The 19,644-nt window shown below is 33.2% G+C and overlaps 1 protein-coding gene across 3 annotated transcripts in view; it reads right to left on the bottom strand.

The window, feature by feature from the left end:
* LOC107189778 (myosin heavy chain, non-muscle) overlaps positions 1-19,644 on the bottom strand; it is a 41,796-nt gene continuing 22,152 nt past the window's right edge. For 2 of the 3 annotated variants that reach the window (XM_015578401.1, XM_015578402.1), the window contains exons 5-14: positions 18,357-18,380; positions 13,730-13,822; positions 11,830-11,992; positions 9,620-10,309; positions 8,428-9,074; positions 6,931-7,911; positions 5,982-6,845; positions 5,327-5,596; positions 2,694-4,114; positions 1-391 (exon numbers count right to left, since the gene is read on the bottom strand). In XM_015578401.1, coding sequence (XP_015433887.1) covers positions 265-391; positions 2,694-4,114; positions 5,327-5,596; positions 5,982-6,845; positions 6,931-7,911; positions 8,428-9,074; positions 9,620-10,309; positions 11,830-11,992; positions 13,730-13,822; positions 18,357-18,380 — 5,280 coding nt within the window. In that variant the 3' untranslated portion in view covers positions 1-264. Of the gene's footprint in view, positions 392-2,693; positions 4,115-5,326; positions 5,597-5,981; positions 6,846-6,930; positions 7,912-8,427; positions 9,075-9,619; positions 10,310-11,829; positions 11,993-13,729; positions 13,823-16,405; positions 16,436-18,356; positions 18,381-19,644 lie in introns of all 3 variants that reach the window. The other variant, XM_015578403.1, reaches the window with a different exon arrangement.

Raw genomic sequence — 19,644 nt, forward strand, 5'->3', positions numbered from 1 at the left:
TGTGGAGTTCTGGAAGAACGAGGGTAAAATACTACTCAGTACGGCTTTGCCGGGCCTCTTATATACAGAAGAAAGCCGCCCTCATCTAATGGCATCGTTAGGTGCATAGCAATCGATTCCCTGGAAAACTCGGGGAAACAAGTTCTTTAAAATTCGAACTTGGCTTGTGTCGAAGTGGATCTGGCGCGCACCTTTTGGACTTGTGGTTTTCTATGGGTTTCCTGCGTTGTGAGGGTTCATTAAGTAATCTTTCCGTTCTGCCGTTCAGTTGACAGTTTCCTCACCATCAATGCTTTCGTCCTGTGTTGTCGAATCATCCCCAGAGCCACCGGTCTGAACAGAACCACGTTTCAGACGCGTCGAACTGAGGCTTATCGGAGGTCCGCCTCGTCTGTTAAACAATTTGTCTTTTTGTTAAGTCAAATATTACAGTATCGGAAAAATAAGAAATATTATATATCTTAAACGAGATGATTTTATACATACACATCAACACTGAATATACTGATCTATGGAGTAAAATTGATTTTCATTATCTACAGGGTGTCTCGGCTAAGTTGATCACCTCGAATAATGGCTTAACGGTATACTTTATGAAAATCTTAAGGAGTGAAACGTAAATTACATGAAGGGGCATATCTTATAAGGTACGTGCTTTTTTGTGGGTGGAGATATTTCAGAGATTTTAAGGTCACCTTGATTTTTTTTTAACGGAATGACGTTTTTGTACCATAGATCGATAGAGTATTAAAATTCTGAGTAAAAATGTGTTGGCCATCATACGTCCCAAACCTAATAGTTAACGAGATATTTACAAAATAATCACTGTATTAAAATTGCTGTATTGAAGTTGACGGGAATCAGTTCGAGCACCTATAGCTTCCAGATAGTAAGTACGTATAGAAAATTATTTTGTAAATGTCTCGTTAACTATTAGGTTTAAGACGTACGAAGGAAAACTAGGTCATTCTGTTAAAAAAAATCAATGTGACCTTGAAGTCTCTGAATGACTCCACTCACAAAAAGAGCACCTATCTTATGAGATGAGGCCCGTCATGCCATTTAAGTTTCACGCCTCAAAATTTTCATAAAGTGTACTGTTAAGTCATTATTCAAGGTGATGAAGTTAGCTGAGCCACCCTGTATATTGGCAAACAATTGCTAAATTCAACATCAAATCAATTAGGTACCCAGGGCGATGGAAGAGATATTCACCTATTGTATTTTTGAAGTATTTCACTTTTTATAGATACACTGTGCCCTGTTACTCTTCTATAGTACAGCGCTTTACCCACAGAAAACGACAGGTATATGTATTACTTATATGCTATCCGAAGAGTAACCTTGAGTTATTAATTGATTTGATATCGACTAGAGTCGTCAATGTATTGCAGATTGATTTACACTACTATCCGTCTAACCAATTATAAGCAATCATCGATCAAGTTTTCAATAGCGATTAACGTGCACAAGGTTTAAGAAAATAAAAAATGGTCATCCTTGAGACATAAAATAAAGAATATGTAGTTATAATATTACGATAAAAATTAGTAATAATATTCCAGTTTTGTCAAGATAGATATCTCGATTAATAAAATTTCAATAATTTCTTAACAGCAAATATATGGCACATAGTATGGTAAATATAGATTATAGCAGTACAACACCTACTTGTAATTCTATGAGATATATTATAATACAGGATCAAACGAAACAATATTAACGAATAATAGATATTCTGTTTTGCACTTATATATTTGCAAACAGTAGTAAATAATACAGTAAAATATGAAAGGATTTATTACAAGACAATTTTATAAAAAAAAGGCTACAATAAAAGCAATATAATTGACAATTATGCTAAAGGTTCTACAAAAAAAAAACAATGCACGGTAATTACTAAGGCGGAATAAAATATCAATATAATTAAGATAAGTTCCGAGATAGAAGTGGCATAGACGCTTAAGTGAGTCAGTTATGCCGCATTTGTCCACAAAGAAAAAGAATGTCTTGTTAGATGTGTTATAGAATGAACAACATTTTTCATAGTAATGTATCAATGTAAAGTGTATATAAACTTTAATGTATTAAGAGTGATTTAGTTTATTAACTAACCAAGACTTACGGGTTTCTTCAAATCAGAAGAGTTTCTATTTGTAACATTTTTCATGTAGGATATCAACTTTTCTTTTTTCCTTGATACCTAAATATTTTAATACAATATAATAATTTCTCGTTTTGGAGTTACTTTGATGTAAAATAAGCATGAATGAGCATTATAAGCATGAGCAAATAGTAAGGAATATGTATTTGAAATTATGTACATTTTTTTAAGAGGACAAAGTAAGATATGCAATTAAAACTACTTTGATAACTTCATATAGATGTGTAAAATTATATGATCCTTTTAAACCATATGAAATTTAAGTTTACTAGAATCTAATTTAACAAAATCAATTTTTAGATAATCTATACTTTTCACGTTTGCATTTATAATTGTAAATGCTGTTTTTTTTTTACTTATGAGCAAGACAAAAAGTAACTCTACATATACATTTATGATTTCACCTAAAAATTCAACGTTCTCTAATTTACTTTAACTAAATATGGTTTACTTGTGGAATATGCATACTTAATGAAATATCGAAATAGTTACTTATGAGTTTTAACATACATAAATTGTTGAAACATACCTTAATTTATTTTTAAGGTTTGCCACCTCTCTGGTCAGTTCTTCCTGAGATTCTAGCATATCATCGTATTCCCTCTGTGCTTTCCTCTTCATCGCTTTATGCCTGCTAATTTCCTCCTCAGCCTCATCCAGCTGTCTCTTTAATGCCTTCATTCTTGCATTTACCTTTTCTGCTTGTTCCTTGTATTGGTCCGAATTTCTCCTCTCATCTTCCAATTGTAAGCTCAATTCCTTCAACTTCTTTTCTAACTTTCTGTTTATCTTTTGCTGCGCAAATCTTTCTTTTGCCTCAGTTTCCAACTGCTCGTCAAGATTATTAATCTTGGACTCCAACTGTTGGATGGTAGCTTTAGTCTTTGCCCTCTGTGCAGTCTCCAATTCCGTTAATTTTGCTTTAAGTTCCTTATTTTGTCTCTCCAACAGTAATTTGTGCGATTCTAACTTCTGTGTAGTCGATCTTTCGGTCGTCAAATCGTTTGTCAGTTGCTCAATTGTTATCTGAGCCTTTCTGGCTCTATCCATCACCAATTCACCGTTCGACTGTTCCTCTTCCAATTCCTCTTCCAATGTTGCAATTCTTGCTTCAAGTCTTCGTTTTTCATCAAGCATCAGGGTGCCCTTGTTAGCATTGTTATTCAATTCCTCCTGTAATTCGTCTCTTTCGTTCTCAGCGGTTCTTCTAGCTCGTTCACTGCTGGCGAAATCTTCTGTTAACTGCATCAAGTCTGCCTCTAAACTTTTCACTTTCCGTTCAGTTTCTTTGGAACTTGCTGCCAGTTCATCTCTAGCGGCTCTGGCCTCTTCGGTTTCTCTAGTGCTATCTTTTATCTGTACCTGCAGTTTCTTCAGTTGTTTCAATGCGTCCTCTTTCACTTTGTTATGCATCTCCAGTTGCTGTTCAATATCTTTGTAATCTGCTTCCATTTTCTTGCGTTGGGCAATGGCGGCAGCCCTTTGTTTCCTTTCATCCTCTAGCTCTGCTTCAAGGTCACGCAACTGTTTCACCAAACCCCTACGTTTCTCCTCAGCCTGTTCTTCTTTGGCTTGTAAATCTCGTTCGAATTGAGCTCTTAAAGCTTGCATATTTACTTCCAATCGCAATTTCGCATCCTCAGTGAATTGTAACTCATCTTCAAGTTCCTCTACTTGAGAACGTTGCTCAGCCAATTGAGATTCAAGGGCACGTTTTGCCTTTTCAAGTTCGTGCACGTTTTTGTCTGCTGTTCCTTGATTATTCACGAGTTCGTCGAGTTCAGACTGAAGACCTCGCCGTACACGTTCCAGTTCTTCGACTTTCTCGTTCATTTCATCGAGTTCACGCGTCAAAGATAGGACTCGAGTCTCTTTTTCGCGAGCTTCGCGTTCAGCAGCGTCGCGTTGCTCGGCATATTGTTCAGAGACCGCTTTTTCTTCAGCTAGCACCTTGAATGGTAATAAAAATCACATTAAAAAAGTAACAAAATTTCAATGCTTTATGATATCGATTCTACCATTACTGTATGAGAAAAAAGGACGTCAAATTTTTAGTGTATCTACTAAATATATGAGTGTTTAATGAAAATTAATACTGTACGGAATGTGATTGCTATGCGAAAACTGTGCCAAACAATTTATTTGTCATTAGATTGCTGTGCATTCACAAATATATTGCATTGTCTGAAATGATATTATATGATATTGTAGCTGGCATCCCACCGACGGTGATGTTTCAGGGGCTCATACTCATCACTAAAACAGGCTATTCATGAAGAGTTCCACCTATTTTTAGTTTTTTCGAAGAAATTTCTAAAAGTAGTGGACTATAACGCGAGGACAATTATCCTTCTGGGTGTCAGATCTGGTATAATTTTACGCTGAGTAGGGAAAAAATGAAATGAGAAATCTCCTAGCATAACTGGCCCATTAGATACTTGGAATAATATTCATGCATAATACCAATGTGATATAGATGATACATAATATATTTAAAAATTAATTATTATTATTTGATTTATGTGTAGATTTCATGATTTATAAGCCCTGGCGATATCACGTTTTTTATGCTGTTATTCTTATTATCTTTCTATGTTTTGTTTCTTTAAAACAACGCAATTTTCAAATTTAATTTTTTGAAAAGTCAAACATTAAATAATTAAGCATGTCAAGAATTAAAATTTGTGATAGCGCACAGATAGTCCGTAAGATGTTGAATATTCATTAAACGTTTATAGTGATTGCATATAAAAAAATGAAAAAATTGGTAGTAGAATAAGTTAATTCCTACATGAAGCTCTCAAAATAATGATAATATCAAATTAATAATTATAATATATTAAAAACTCACAGAAAGTTCCCCAAACTATTGTTAATAATAAAAAAAAAGGTAACAATTCTATTAATCTTAAATTAATATAACATTTATGGATAACAATAACACTATTTTATTAAAACAATAAATCAGATTATCCATAAAAAATTAAGTATGCGATTCATATCATTTTAGTAGTTTATACATGGAACACTTTGTTGTCTAAAACAATTCAGAACATAAATTACGAAAGAAGAATTTACACTAAAGGAGTTCTTGTTAATCTTTTTATGAGACAATTTTTTTAAATAAATTGAAATTTATTGAATCGTGATAATGATAATTACCTTGTCGAAATTCTTCTGCTTTTTCTCTAGTTCGAGCACCTTAGCTCGTTGCGCTTCGAGCTCAATAATACTATCCTCCAGTTCCGCTTGAATTTTCTTTTTCGACTTATCCAATTTATCATTAGCAGTCTGCAATTCTTCCACCTGTCTTTGAATTGCTTCCATATCTTTAATACATCTCTTTCTAGCTTCCTCTAATGCCACAGCAGCTTCTGCTTCGTCTTCTGCCTTCTTTTTAGCTTCAGCCAATTGGATGTTCAATCCCAGTACCTGAACAAAATAAACACATATGTTAATACTTTTATATATTTTTAACACCTTGTATATTAAGGAATTTTTGTACAATTACTTATATTTCAAAGGACATATTAAAATAGTTTTTAAATGAAAATTGTAGATTTGTAAAATGACAATGTACACATGTATCGAATCTCGCTTCACCTTTAATACTGAAAAATTGTTTATAAAAAAATTCGTACAATTTGGCTACTCCCGTTAAAAATAAAATAGAAATAAGACTAGAGGTCCGATAAATGTTTGTAATTGAGAATTTCAATTTAATGAAAGTTTAGTTTAAAAAGAACTATAAATATTTTAAACTTAGTTTCTTATTTCATAATGCTACTCATTTGAAAAATTCAATACATTATCGTACCTGTTTATCTAAGGCTCTCTTCGCTTCCTCTTCCTCCTCTAATTGATCATGCAGGCTGTCCTTTTCGCTCTCTAATGCTCGTAATTTCGAACTCAGAGCTAATTTTTGCCTGGTTTCTTCCTCCAACTGCTGTTGAAGTTCTGTAAACTGGGATTCAGATGTTGCTGAAGCCTTTAAGGCTGCCGAAGCCTTTAATTCCGCAGCTTCCAGTTGTTGCATGACACTTTCAGATTCTTGTTGTAATTTTGTAACTCTTTCCACTAATTCTTGTCTATTTCTTTCAACTTCAGCGAGCTTTGCATTCACTTCGGCAAGCTGTTGTTCGGCTTGTTTTCTTCTTCTATCGGACTCTTGCCTGCTGGCGCTAACAGATCTAAGCTCCGACGCCAAATCAGCATTTTCAGCTTCAAGAGTACCCTTTGCCTTCTCTAAGACGGCTTTAGTCTTTTTCAGTGCATCCATTTGTTCGTTTAGAGCTGTTAATTCCTGAGTATGTTTATGACGCATATCCGCCAACGTTGCCTCGTGCATTGACGTCTCTTCTTCTAGGTTCTTTTTCAATGTTGCCAACTCCTGTTCCCGTTTGCTTCTTAATTCCTGTTGGGCGGCTGTTGTGTCTAAAGAATCTAATAACTCGTTCTTCAAAGCTTCCAATTCCTCATTTAGATCACGTTTTAACTTCTCTGCTTTGCTTCTGGCAGCTTTTTCAGCTTCCAAGTCTTCTTGAAGTTCAGCTAACTGAGACTCTAACTCGCGGAGAGCCTTCTGAGCTTGGGCTTTTGCTGCTCCTTCTTCATCCATCTTCGCCATTACTTGATTTAATTCTTCTTCGCGTTTTCCAAGTTGCAACTGAAGCTCCTCTACCTATAAGGAATGTAACGTTGTTCTTAGTATTGTTTATTTGTTTCTAATCTTATTAAAACAAAACAAATTATTAATTCTACTATACCTGTGTCTTCCTTTCTGCAAGTTGGTCCTTTAAGTCCGATACCTCTGTTTCTATTTTCCTCTTTGATCTATCAACTTCTTGTCTTTGTTGGTGATCTTTCAATAACCTTTCCTCTAAATCTGCAATTGTTGCTTCGTGTTTAGCTTTCAATTTTGATAAATGCTTCGCTTTTTCTTCTTCCTCAGCAAGAGTCTGCGACAAATCGTTTGATCTTTCTTCAAGAATTTTCTTTTCTTTCAATAATTTTTGATTCGTATCATCAGAAAGGGCAAGATCTTCTTCGAGCTTTTTAATTTTTGCATCACATTGTACTTTTTCTAATTGCAATTTCTGCCTGGCAGCCTCTTCCTCTTCCAGCTGTTCCTCGAGGTCGCTTATGTTCAATTGCAGTTTCTTTTTTTCTTGAGTTAATGCGGCACTTCTCTCTTCTTCTTCTTCAATTCTTGCTTCCAAATCATGAAGAATCTCCTCCAATTCTTGTTTTCTTGCGGCTAGTCTCGCTCTCATCTCTTCTGCTTCTGCGCATAATTCAACTTCTGCCTGCAATTGCTCCGCCAACATGGTTTTCTCTTCGATAGCTTGTTGATACTTTCTTTCGTATTCTTGTGCAGAATGCAGCTGCGATTCTAACTTGTCTCGAACTTGCTTTAACTCATCCTCCTTTTGAGTCAATTTCTCTTCTTGTTTGGTAACTTCTAACAGTGGCTTCACTTTAGTATACAAACGCCACCACTGCCAATTTCTGAGTTTTAAGTAAGCAGCACAATTTCTTTGAATGATTCTTATTGCGTTTAATTGTTGCAGACGTTTCTGATAATTTCTACGGGCAAGGAAACCACGACAAAACGCTTGGAAGTTGACAATTATATCAGTGATTTTGTAATCACGCTCTTCTTCGAGATGTGCTAAGACTCCAGCGCGGAAGAAAATTTTTGATTGACCAACCCGATAGAGATTGGGATCGAGTTCAAGTGCTTGAATCTGAAACACAAATTTCAGCATCAGTTTAATTAATTTTCAATTTTTTATCCGCAATTAGAGTGCAAAATTTACTGTCACAACATTTATGAAAGCATTGGGTAGTTTAAATTTTTAAATAGTTCTCTATTTTCGTAAAATCATCTCTCTAAAATCGTTTAGAGTTCATGGTATAATTTACATTGGTACAAAATGCATAAAAAGAAACAGAGTTGGATCACAATTAATTATTTTTGTAATTAATTAATCAAGTAAATATGATTACAATAATGAACGATCAATCCATTATATTCAGCAGTACTAATCATGATTCATATTATACTTCACTTAACTCTGCTGGAAAGCAGTACTGTAAATTAAAAAGAGTTGTGTTTAAAAAGTTAATAAATTCAATAGTTATGTGTATTATAACTTTTTAGTTAGTTCTTAAGTGTATCTTGTATGTATAAATTTTGTTACAGATATTTAAAATTGTCCTGCACAACTATAACTGTGAACTGGAAAGAATACAATATTTACCATTTTCTCGCATGCCTTCTTTCCGTCCATGAATCCTTTGGGAATTGCATTGGGTGTCAAAAGCTCGTATCTTTGTCTAAATTCTTGAAAGGGTATTCTATTCGGAAATCCTTGACGGCAAATTCTAATTCCTTCTAATACTCCGTTGCACCTTAACTGATCTAAGACCAATGGCGCGTCAATTTTTCCAGCCCTTTTCTCATGATTCGGTATAATACATCTTACAAAATTGGGATTAGTATTTCTCAGTGTAACCATTAATTTTGCCAATTGCTCTTTGTATAGCTGAGAAACTGTTCTAAACATTCCTTTTCTTGTTCTTGCGCCAAATTGTGTGTCGGTTAACGCTTGTTGGGCCATTCCAACAATTTCTGCATCTTTCCAAATGTGACAGACAAAAGGATCTTGTGAATTTTGTAAGAGACTAACAACATTTTCGTTCAGAGGATCCATATTTTTCATTAACCATTTGGCAGCTGAATAATCAACCTTTCCAGCGTAATGTATGATAGCAAAGTCTGCAACGCCTCTGAAGTCTGTCTTCATAAATTTGGGATGTACACTATGAGCACCAACTAATTTTTCGACAAATGTTTTGTCCGTAGCCTTCGGGAACCAACATTCCTCATCCAATAATGCCATGATACCTATTTTGAAATTAAAATAAGTTCCTCCTTTATTTTCTATTTCTTTAATAATTACTTTAATATATTGACAAGATACTTCATTAAAAGCACTTTGAGCAATCCCAACTACAGTGAAAAATCTCGATCACAATACAGAATAATTTACAGCAAGAGAAAAATTTAGTATATGAAAAGTATAGACATGGTTATTAATTGAAGTTTCAACTAAAAAAAGTTTGAAGACATTGACAAATTCTTCTTAGTTAGTTCACAAACATTAAAAAGGAAATTCTAACTACATTCAAGAAAAATAGTAGTAATTTCAAAGCACTTAAAGCACTTGACAGTTATTTAAGTTCTCGTTTAAATAAATGCTACATAAAGATTATAGAGCATGTTAGTTTTACAGTAAAAATATACACATTGTATAACAACATCTTTAAAGTTTTAATGTTAATAAATATTCACGCCAATAAAAAATAAATAGTAAATTCATTTTTGAAGTAAAATGTCGTACTAATTGCATAATTAAAATTAACTAGATCAAAATGTTTCTGTAATCTTACCCATAGGTTTGTCAATCAGATCAATAGTTGGTTGCAGGTCCAATCCGAAGTCGATGAACTTCCATTCGATTCCCTCTCTTTGATACTCTTCTTGTTCCAGAATGAACATAGTATGGTTAAATAATTGTTGCAATTTCTCATTCGTGTAATTGATGCACAGTTGTTCAAAGCTGTTTAATTCAAATATTTCAAAACCAGCCATATCCAGTATACCAATAAAACTAGCTCCTTGCCTCTTTGTCCGATCCAAGGATCTATTAATTCTGTTCACAAGCCACCTGAACATTCTCTCATAACAAGCCTTTGAGATTGCCTCCACCGCAAATTCAACTTGTTCCTTTGTCTGTGCTTTCGTCACAAAGTCTCTGCCTACCTTGATTCTTGGTTTTAGAAAAGCTTTCGTCATTTCCGTAACGCTCAAACCCAACAAGTGAGAAATTTTCTGGGCTACAGTATTGTCAGGTAACGTAGCTTGATCGGAATTTCTTTCCTGACGGAACTGCATCGATCCGAACAACATTACCGCTGACACGATACGGAATATCGATGAGAAGTCTTCGTTTGTCATGCCCATGATGTGCATGGACTTCACGGTTGAGAAGAACTCGGCTGAATCGTCCACACCCGGAACTGGTAATGCGCCATTTGAAAGGAATGGATAGTGTTTTGGGTCCTCTAAAATAAATTCCTCTGAAAAATTTTGAACAAGAATAATTAGACAATTTAACACATTCCGGACAACTTGACTGGTGGAATTGTGAGTGATGTTTTTAATAAATATGATCATTTAATAAAAGAAAAGTTGGAAGCAATGTAACCCTCCTATTGGAATTAATAAAAAATAGGTTTCTTTGGTATTCGCAAACAATGTTCGCGCACAGTTTGCGAACACTTGTAAATATTCTGTTGCATCAGACTGTCAGTTTCTTGGGAGTAATCTCAATTCGTTGTGCATTTTGCTATTTATGGAAACCCGAAATTTATAAAAAAAACTTGCGTCAATTAAGCGGGGAAAACTCTATCTTCAGAAAGGCCAACACATAATGACCAGAAGTGCTTGGTATTTCAATAAGGAATGTCAATCATGTTATCGAACAGTAATAATAATCAATATGCTCTAATTAGACTTTGATTTAGAGTAAGCTACCAGATGCTGTCTCGAGAGCCATCGGTCATCCAGCGTACATATTAGAAAAGAAACTTTATTCTAACTGGGCGATCATACATTTTAACGTTGAAAGAAACTATAAAGATGGAAAAAGATAATGTAAGTACAAATGTAACTGAACCTGTATTTTACTATATTGGAATTGCGGATAATCATAAATCAGTACACTTCACTGTATCGTTATCAACTGAAAATATTAGTAAAGGCCGCTATTTGTTGTGAAACTTATATTTGCTTTATTAACATACTTACAAAGTGATATTAACATCACTAACGCGATAGATAATTTTTCATTATTAATAACGAATTTGCTCGGATAAAATGATATTTCAATTTACTATCCTTTGACAGTATTTGAAGGACACCTTATTTATCAGATATACTTTATTTCAACGAGATGCAATAGTCTGATCTTGGAACTCTTCAAGATCAAGGAATTCTATGTTAATACTTTCTCGCAGAGATTTATTACCAGACTGTAGATGTCTATGCAGATTTAGAAACTAATGAACAGAAGTACATATTAGACAGAAATTGATTTCCTATATTAGAGATTTTATTAGATTGATAATAACAAATAAATACTATTAAATTTCATTAGATTTTAATATACTGAGTTTTGTACATTAAAAAATCCACAGTTCTACTTATTAAAAATTCACTTAACAGTCCTCTTGTATCGTAAAGAGTCAAGCAAAATTTATTACTCGCTACCATAGAATCAGAAATTGAAACCAAGACAGAAACTGTGTAAAGTAGAATTGATATGTTAATAATTGAATAAATATGTTATATAAATTAAAAAATTAAGAATATAATATATTCAATTAGTCGTTAAAAAATACAATAAAGTGATTACTTTAATAACTAGATTGCGTATGTTTATGGAAATTCAAATGTTTATAGATTTTCGAAACCGAGGGATAAACAGAAATTGATTTCCTTTTATCAATGGTTCTATTAGGTTGAAAAATATCCCCAGTGTACTAATAACTAAGAAATGCAAGGAAAGTTGTTTTTGTTTACCAAAAATTTTGCTTACTTTTTTGTTCTGGTGAAGCACCGGCGAGTAGCTGATAGAATATATGGAAAGTCCTTTCGTCCTTTGCTTGCCGAATTGCTCTCGATTTTTCCAGGAGATAAGTTTCTATGTTCGCACCGGCAATGTACCCGGAAGCATCGAAGTTTATCCTGATGAATTTACCCTGTTCAACAAATGTTTCGCTATTATTATTACCATCATTTAAATAATAACGCAGTGATTATCCACGGGTAGAAGCAATCTATGAAAAAAAAAGAATACAAAGATTGCAATCAAAATATTTTTAGAGAAGCCAATGGAGATAAAATAGGACGTGTTATTTAGCTTCATTTTTCAGAGTGCACAATCCTGTGGCAATGATTCGAAAATCACACGTGTCCAAGCTTCGAATATTTCTCACTTGGTATGCCTTCCAGTTTTCAGTGCTGTTTAAGAACGGAGGCGTTCAACGCCTGCACCTGCTTCGCCCGTCATTTTGAAGCGATACCGAACGTACTTTTGTGTCTCAAATGTTAACGCAACAAACACCTTATTCTCATTCTGTTTGCAACTGATATTACTGATAATACCCAATACGATGCAATTCTGAATATGATATTTTGCAACAACGCATATTTTTGTGTTGATGACGTGACACGCGTAAACACATTTACCGCCGCACAGTGGTCGAAATTGAAAAATCCAGTGACATTTTGATATAAATTTTGAACCGTAGGGGATATTGATGTGAGGTTTGGACTGTGTAATTTAACAATGTTAACTTACAAGTAGGTGAAAAGTAAAAAAATTACAATAACAATTATATATTTTAACAGTAAAAACAATAACAAATAAAAGTTAAATTGAATAATTCTGCAGTTTCGGCATCTAATTTTTTACTGTTCTTATTGGAACATTGTATTCGTGCTATGGATATACATATAGAGGGTGTTCGCGATAATTTGTACCATCGTTTTTTTTCGTAAACGGTAAACATTAGAAGAAGACCGAAGAGGAGGAAGTTGTAGTATATTTTACTAGTAATATGATAGCGTATCTAAAGTTTTTGTATTTTTAATATTTTTTGAAAAACAAAGGTGACCTTAATTTTTTTTAATGGAATGCTGCATACTTTTTTACATCATATAAGTCAGCCGAAATAGGCTCCACGGTGAACGTATTAATATGTATAAGTATTCTTTAAAATGAACGAAGTAACATCGTTTTTGAGTTTACATTGAGAAAAGAGTTAAGAATAGAAAAATGTTTCTGTCGCGCTAGTGGTTAACGCATCGGAATGTCGTCCGCCATTACTTTCTATCTCGCTTCCCCTTGGTGTATCTTGTTAATTATTTTCGTCGAATGGCAGGCGCGAGGCGAGAACTCGAGCCCGCAATTAAAAAGGTCATTATCTAATTCGAAAAAGTTCAGTGACGCGAAAATCACATGCAAGCTGTCAAGTGATTTTTAAGTATTACTAGTGATACGTAAACGTGTTCACGGTGTCGCCATAACAAACATGAAGAATTCATTCTAAATTTTAATAATAAATTGTAGGGCAATAACAGGTTATTCCTAACGTTTTTACTTTTACAATAAATACATTCCTTTCATGACTTTGAATTTACATCCGTCAAGTACAGGACCGCACCTAACAATTTACCAATTTGATGCAATATAATTTCACATTTTTAATTGTCATTAGTGGTACACTGGGAGAATTAAAACATTCTTCCGTTACATATTTTAGTAAACAGTAGTAAGAATATTTAACCAGAAAAATCAATTTTCATGCTTTCTGAAAATTACAGGAAGTTACAACTATTTAATGCCTTAACGAAATTAAAAGACAAACTTAAAGAACACAAACTACGTTTAAGTTTCTGCGAACTTGAAGTCGAGAATAAACACTGAAACTTACGAATCGGGAAGAGTTGTCGTTTTTCACGGTTTTGGCGTTTCCGAAAGCTTCTAGGATGGGATTGGCCTGTAGAAGTTGCTGCTCCAATTCGCCCTGTCGTAAAAAATGATTCCATTGGTGAAGATAAAGAATTACAATGGATATCGAAGCATGAAAAATACGTATTGATGTTAAAACTATCTGTTAAAAGTCCATCAACCCATAACGTACAATAATGAAAATATTTTATTCCTTAACGCTCTAATTTAAACAGATACCCTTGCCGAAAAGAAACTATAAATATCCCTGAAAATGATAAAATCCTTTGAATATATTAAGCACATGAGATTTTTATAAAGCAATGCCATTATGAGACTTGGAAGCAATTTTCGTTATGTTAAATAAGCAGATAAACAATGATAAAATACGTAAAATACAATTAAAATTTAATTTTCTTTTTTAGGAAAAAAATAATAACCATTCTTAGAAAAATAATAAATACGGTACTTTATACTACCGATCAAAAGTACGAGACCTTTTACACAGAATATGATTGTTTAATTATTCTTTGAAAAAGTGCATAGTTCTGACACAATTACACGCGTTCTGAACTGCCGTGCACTTAGCTCCGCTGTTTTAATTCTTGATAAACGATGTATAAGATTCATAACACTAGCGATTCGATCATTCAAAGCGTAACGGTGTATGGCGTAATATTTCAGTGATTTCAGTACGATTACTATTACTAAAACGAAACCACGATAGCTACTTTACGCTTAAATTTTCAAGACAAAGGAATAACTTGTAGTATTTCACGTTTTATTTAGCGAGCAAGTGGTATCACGCGAGAGCTGTTTCTTTTAGTGAAGGCAGAAGAAGTCGAATTACATCAGCTCCTCTAGTTTTCAAGAGCTCCGTCTTTCAAGCAAGACTCGGAGTCAGAACAGTTCACGGCACTTCACATTGAAGGGTCAACGAGAAAAAATTATTAAAGCGTGCTGTATTTTATACCTCGTGTACGTATGTCGTGAACTATGCAAGAATAACGTGTACGTATGTCGTTACTATAAAAAAATGTTTGTGGAAAGGGGAAATAATGAAATGCCATGAAAACAAAAGAAGTAGTCATTAACCCGTTCGCTACGAAGCCTTCGAGACTAAATAGGATCAGTGTACGCAAATCCATACAATTGTTATTCCAAACATTTTATTCTATACACCATCGAACAAAATAGTTGACCATAACGCTCCTGCCTCCTAGCAGATACTACGAAAAACAGCATTCCAAAAAATCATAGAGTAACTGTACCGCAGAGATGCGCAAACTCATTATCTAGAAGAAAAATTTCGAATAACGAATGAAAGATAAGATAAGTATTTCGTTATTTTTAATTGTTTAAACGTGGAAATTTGAATTTTTATAATAAAATAATACTTCTTTATAAATGAATCGACATTTGTCGAACAATTATTTAATCTCATTAAATGTTTAAAGCTCAGAACGACACCTTTAGATACTGCTGCTTTTCGCTGTGTATTATTCGAATAAAATTCTGCCCAACTCTGCTGTACCGGCATTCGAATCCAAAAGTTGAATAAAGAATTCCGATCTGATTTATGAACTGTTTCATTCAGATCGAGTAAAAATAAATAAAGAAACATGCAAAATATATACGTTAAATGCATAGGAGCAGTATATACGTTTATAAAGAACTGTAGATAATAAAAGGTATAGCTGGATAAGAGCGTCACAACTGCTCTTAGACCGAATTGGACTTTTGATGGACCATTTGATAGTATGCAAAAAAAAAAAAACAATCTGTACCAAATTTCAACCTTCTATCTTGACTAATCTACTATATCCCCTAAACAAGGCTTATTTTACGTTATTGTGAATTTCGTTATCTCTTGTCACGTTTACTATAGATTTAATAAAAATTTTCTAATACTTATGGATGGTAGTGTATATACACTTTTCGTAAACGACTGATCGCTTTAAAATAACGTTTATCTACACCCTTCGTAGCTAAAGGGTTAATTGATATTTTTATGTTTCCAGTAGAATCTAATCCAGACTTGGTCTCGTACGTTTGACAGCAGTGTACGTATTCAAAGTAATACTATACAAAATTTTTTTCCAATTGCTTTAAAAGAATTAGAAAAATATGATTTATATGTATAATGTTCCGAACACATTTAAACTTAAAAGTCACTGTTATATATATTTTGTAATATATATGAAATTTGTGAATCTTCAAATTAACAATATTTACCTTTGCATCGTTATCATTACCTACAGTAATGATTAAGCGAAGAGAAATGCAGATACTTAAAAATCTGATACGTAAGTGACTCTTCAAGGAATTAGCAATTTAATTGCAATTCTGCTAAACGAAACACCAAAAAAATTAATTTTAAATTGGCCATTCTATATTCTCATTTCTACCATGGCAATTATTACTTCCATCGTCAAGTGGTACAAGACGAATACGATTATATTCCTAATAGTATTTTACCGTATATGGAATATATAAATCTAATAAAATGTGTGCAATGGAAAAAACAAAACAAGCACATAATATGCGTATATGTATATACAATGCGCGCGCGCACACACACACATACACACACCACACAAAAACATGACACAGAACACATTAACGAGTAATTCAATTAGTCGACTCTCACGTTAATTACCGCAAATTTATCCGAAACGTTTCCGGAACCCTGAATCCAGTGAGCAGCGAGCAAAGTTAGAGAGATTTGTTAGAATTTTACAATATTGCCCGTCAAATGAATAAGCTATTATCTTAAAAACGGTTCCATGAAATTAACACTGGATAGTTAGTATCAAAAGTAAAAGTGGATGTTGGGTGTAGACGGACACAATTATATTCTCGCAGAAAGGGATACAGAAAAGAGAGCTCTACAGTTAATAAAGAGTACAGTAATGCACGGATAATTGTCTTCGACTCGGGAAGGTTCAGGAATAATTAATAGGTTGAATTGAGAAAACAATTATAGGAATTCAAAGAATGTTTCGAGTAATGAATCATTTCGAATGGTTTGTTCTTAAATTTTAACAATAACTTGATGACTTTTCCACATTAAAAAACATATTCGATATATTTTTCATTTTAGACGCGAGACTGGATTTTATATTTTATTAATACTGTATTCGATGTTGCGTTGTAGACTTAGAAATCTTGACGAGGATATAATACGGTGCTATTTTTATGAATCAATTAACATACTGTTATTTTTAGACTATTCGTTGTACATTGAATGATACTATGTATAAAATAATGGCTTGGAAATAATGATCAAGTGTGATAAAAGTAGGATATATGTATTTATAAATGAAAAGACATAGTCCTGACGCTGAATCCAAGCATGATATATTGGTGCAAGTATTTACTACAGGGGGCAATTTTGGATCTAATGTCAGCTTCGTCTGATGCATCCATACATGTGACTGGTCTGCTACTATTCGATTTTGGGGCTTAGAGCATTTTTTCATACAATTTTTTGCCAATATTGAACGGTCAAAATCCATGTGTAGATGCCCCAAACGCTCAGGACTTTTCGCGTTAAACAAACAAAGAAATGTGAGGAAGACATTTACTGAATAATTAGTAGAGCCAAGGTTAAAACAATAATCCGTACATAACTTTATCTTTTAAATGAAAGTACATCCATTAAACCAGGGACTATACACAACAAAATAAACAGAGATACAATTTTTCACGTGCATGTACTGGTCGTCACAATTAATGGAACTTAGAATTGTCCAAGTGTTCAAAACTTAAGACGAGTAAAACTTATTGCTTTGAATCGAACCAGGTATATACTAGAAAGATTATTCAAGTACAGTGATTCCTCGATGAATACAACACGAGCAACGGCGTTATCCCCATGACTGAGAGGGCCTCCCTCTGGAACCAATCAAAACAGGATAAACAGAAGCTAAGTAGAAGCTCGGCTTCGGACAAAAAACAAATTTATGAAGGTCTGAACACCTTGCCATAATTTTCCGTGACGGATCCGATTTCGTTGCTCTCATGGAGGAATTACTGTAATACTTAAATAACCAAACAATTCGAGGAAGCTTTTTAAAAAACGCAATTTTTCGAATCATTTAAGTAGCCTGCTTGCATTTAAGTTACAAATAAACATTATACCGCATTCTCCTTTTTTATTTATTTACTAAATGATTATTCAATTCTTACATTAATTTAATAGTTTGACATATTCTTATATGAATAACTATTTTCTTGAGTAGGTCGAAAGGATTTGAGTAACTATTTTAGGCTGTTAAAATGACCAAGTTACGCGAATCATTCTGACAAATTCAAGGTTCTCGATTCTAATTGAATAAGCAAGCTATTGAGTATTCAAATATTTTGCTTTATTCGAACATCGATTACCTACGCATTACACTGGTTCGCTTATGTTTACCTTGGACAATACTAACAAATTATCGGGTGAAATGCACAAATCTCAAAAAAGAAAAGCGTTAATTGTTGAAGCGTTGAAAATAGGAGGGATAATAGTAAATAAAGAAGAGACGTAAAAGAGGCAAAGAGCAGATAGCAACGTATATGTATATCGCGTGAGCGGAATGTGGATCATTTTGTTGTTGACTTACTATGATTAATGCCGGACTCGGTGTCTAGATGTGTTGTGGCCGCCGAAAGTCAGCACCGGGAATAAAAGAATGTGCAAAGTTAAATTCACGAGTCCAACTTTCGTTCGAAGGTAATTAATACTTTGTTTATTTTCCACCAGTCTATTTATGTAGAAGGTGTTTGACCAGTCATAAAAGTCGAAGAGTAGAAGAGAAGTACCATTCTATGTAGCTTCTTTTCATTCCGTAATTTCGCGTATGTAACAGATCACGAATTAATAAATAATTAAAAATACATTTTAAATGTCCCCTATAAAACTACAATGGATCCTTTTCCAATCTGCAAAAATTAATTTCATTTTTCTAAAATAATGGAGAATGAAAAATAATGAATCTCAGCACATTTAACCCTCTCAATATCTGATTATAATACTTCTTAGAGGATATCAAGCAAATTACTTTATACATTAGTATATAAAGTAATCAATTACTTTAAACAATTTCATAGAGGAAAACATTTAGGTTATGTGTAAATGTTAAATTTAGGAACGTATGCATATATGTACATATGTACCTATAAAAATGGTCGAAAATCTTGATCGCTTCGTCTTCTTTCCGTTCTACGTTAAACAATTCTAACAAAATGCAACAATAATAATTTTTTAATGTGTCACTGAAAAATTTTCAACACAATATTAAATCATTTAATCGGAAACACGTGTTTTTGTCTCGCTTTTTATCCCTACAAATATGTTTTAACTTTTAAGTAAAAACAGTCTTAAGTTACTGTCTTCATTTAAAAGTTATTTATAATCACTGTTTTCAAAAAAAGGCAATAAAAAATAATTATGAACATAGATCAAATATTTTATATAAAATATTATGTAGCGAAACTTATGTGTTCATTATATTACAACTGTAATTTCTTTAAGTTACACAGGACATTCGCCTTATAACTGGATAGAAATTTTTTTTTATGTATAGTAGATGTATGAAAAATGCAAAAAGAAAATAAATAACGTTGTATTTTATAAGTAATGGAGTGACATAAATAGATTTGTCATGCGTGTGTTAAATTCTAAACAAACAAGGCCATTGTTACACTTTTTTTCTAATTTTTAAGGTTTCTCACGTAATGTAAAACTATGTAGTTATTAAGTTGAATTCCATTATCTAGAAAATAATAGTGTTACAAAACAGGCAAATACAGAAGTGAAACAAATATTTCGGACATCTTATAATATAAACATAGGTAAACTTTACAGCTGTATCAAGAATAACATTTTTTATACATATTTGTGTCAGAAAT

Source organism: Dufourea novaeangliae, unplaced genomic scaffold (genome assembly GCF_001272555.1).
Source record: "Dufourea novaeangliae isolate 0120121106 unplaced genomic scaffold, ASM127255v1 scaffold162, whole genome shotgun sequence".
Lineage (NCBI taxonomy): Eukaryota > Metazoa > Arthropoda > Insecta > Hymenoptera > Halictidae > Dufourea > Dufourea novaeangliae.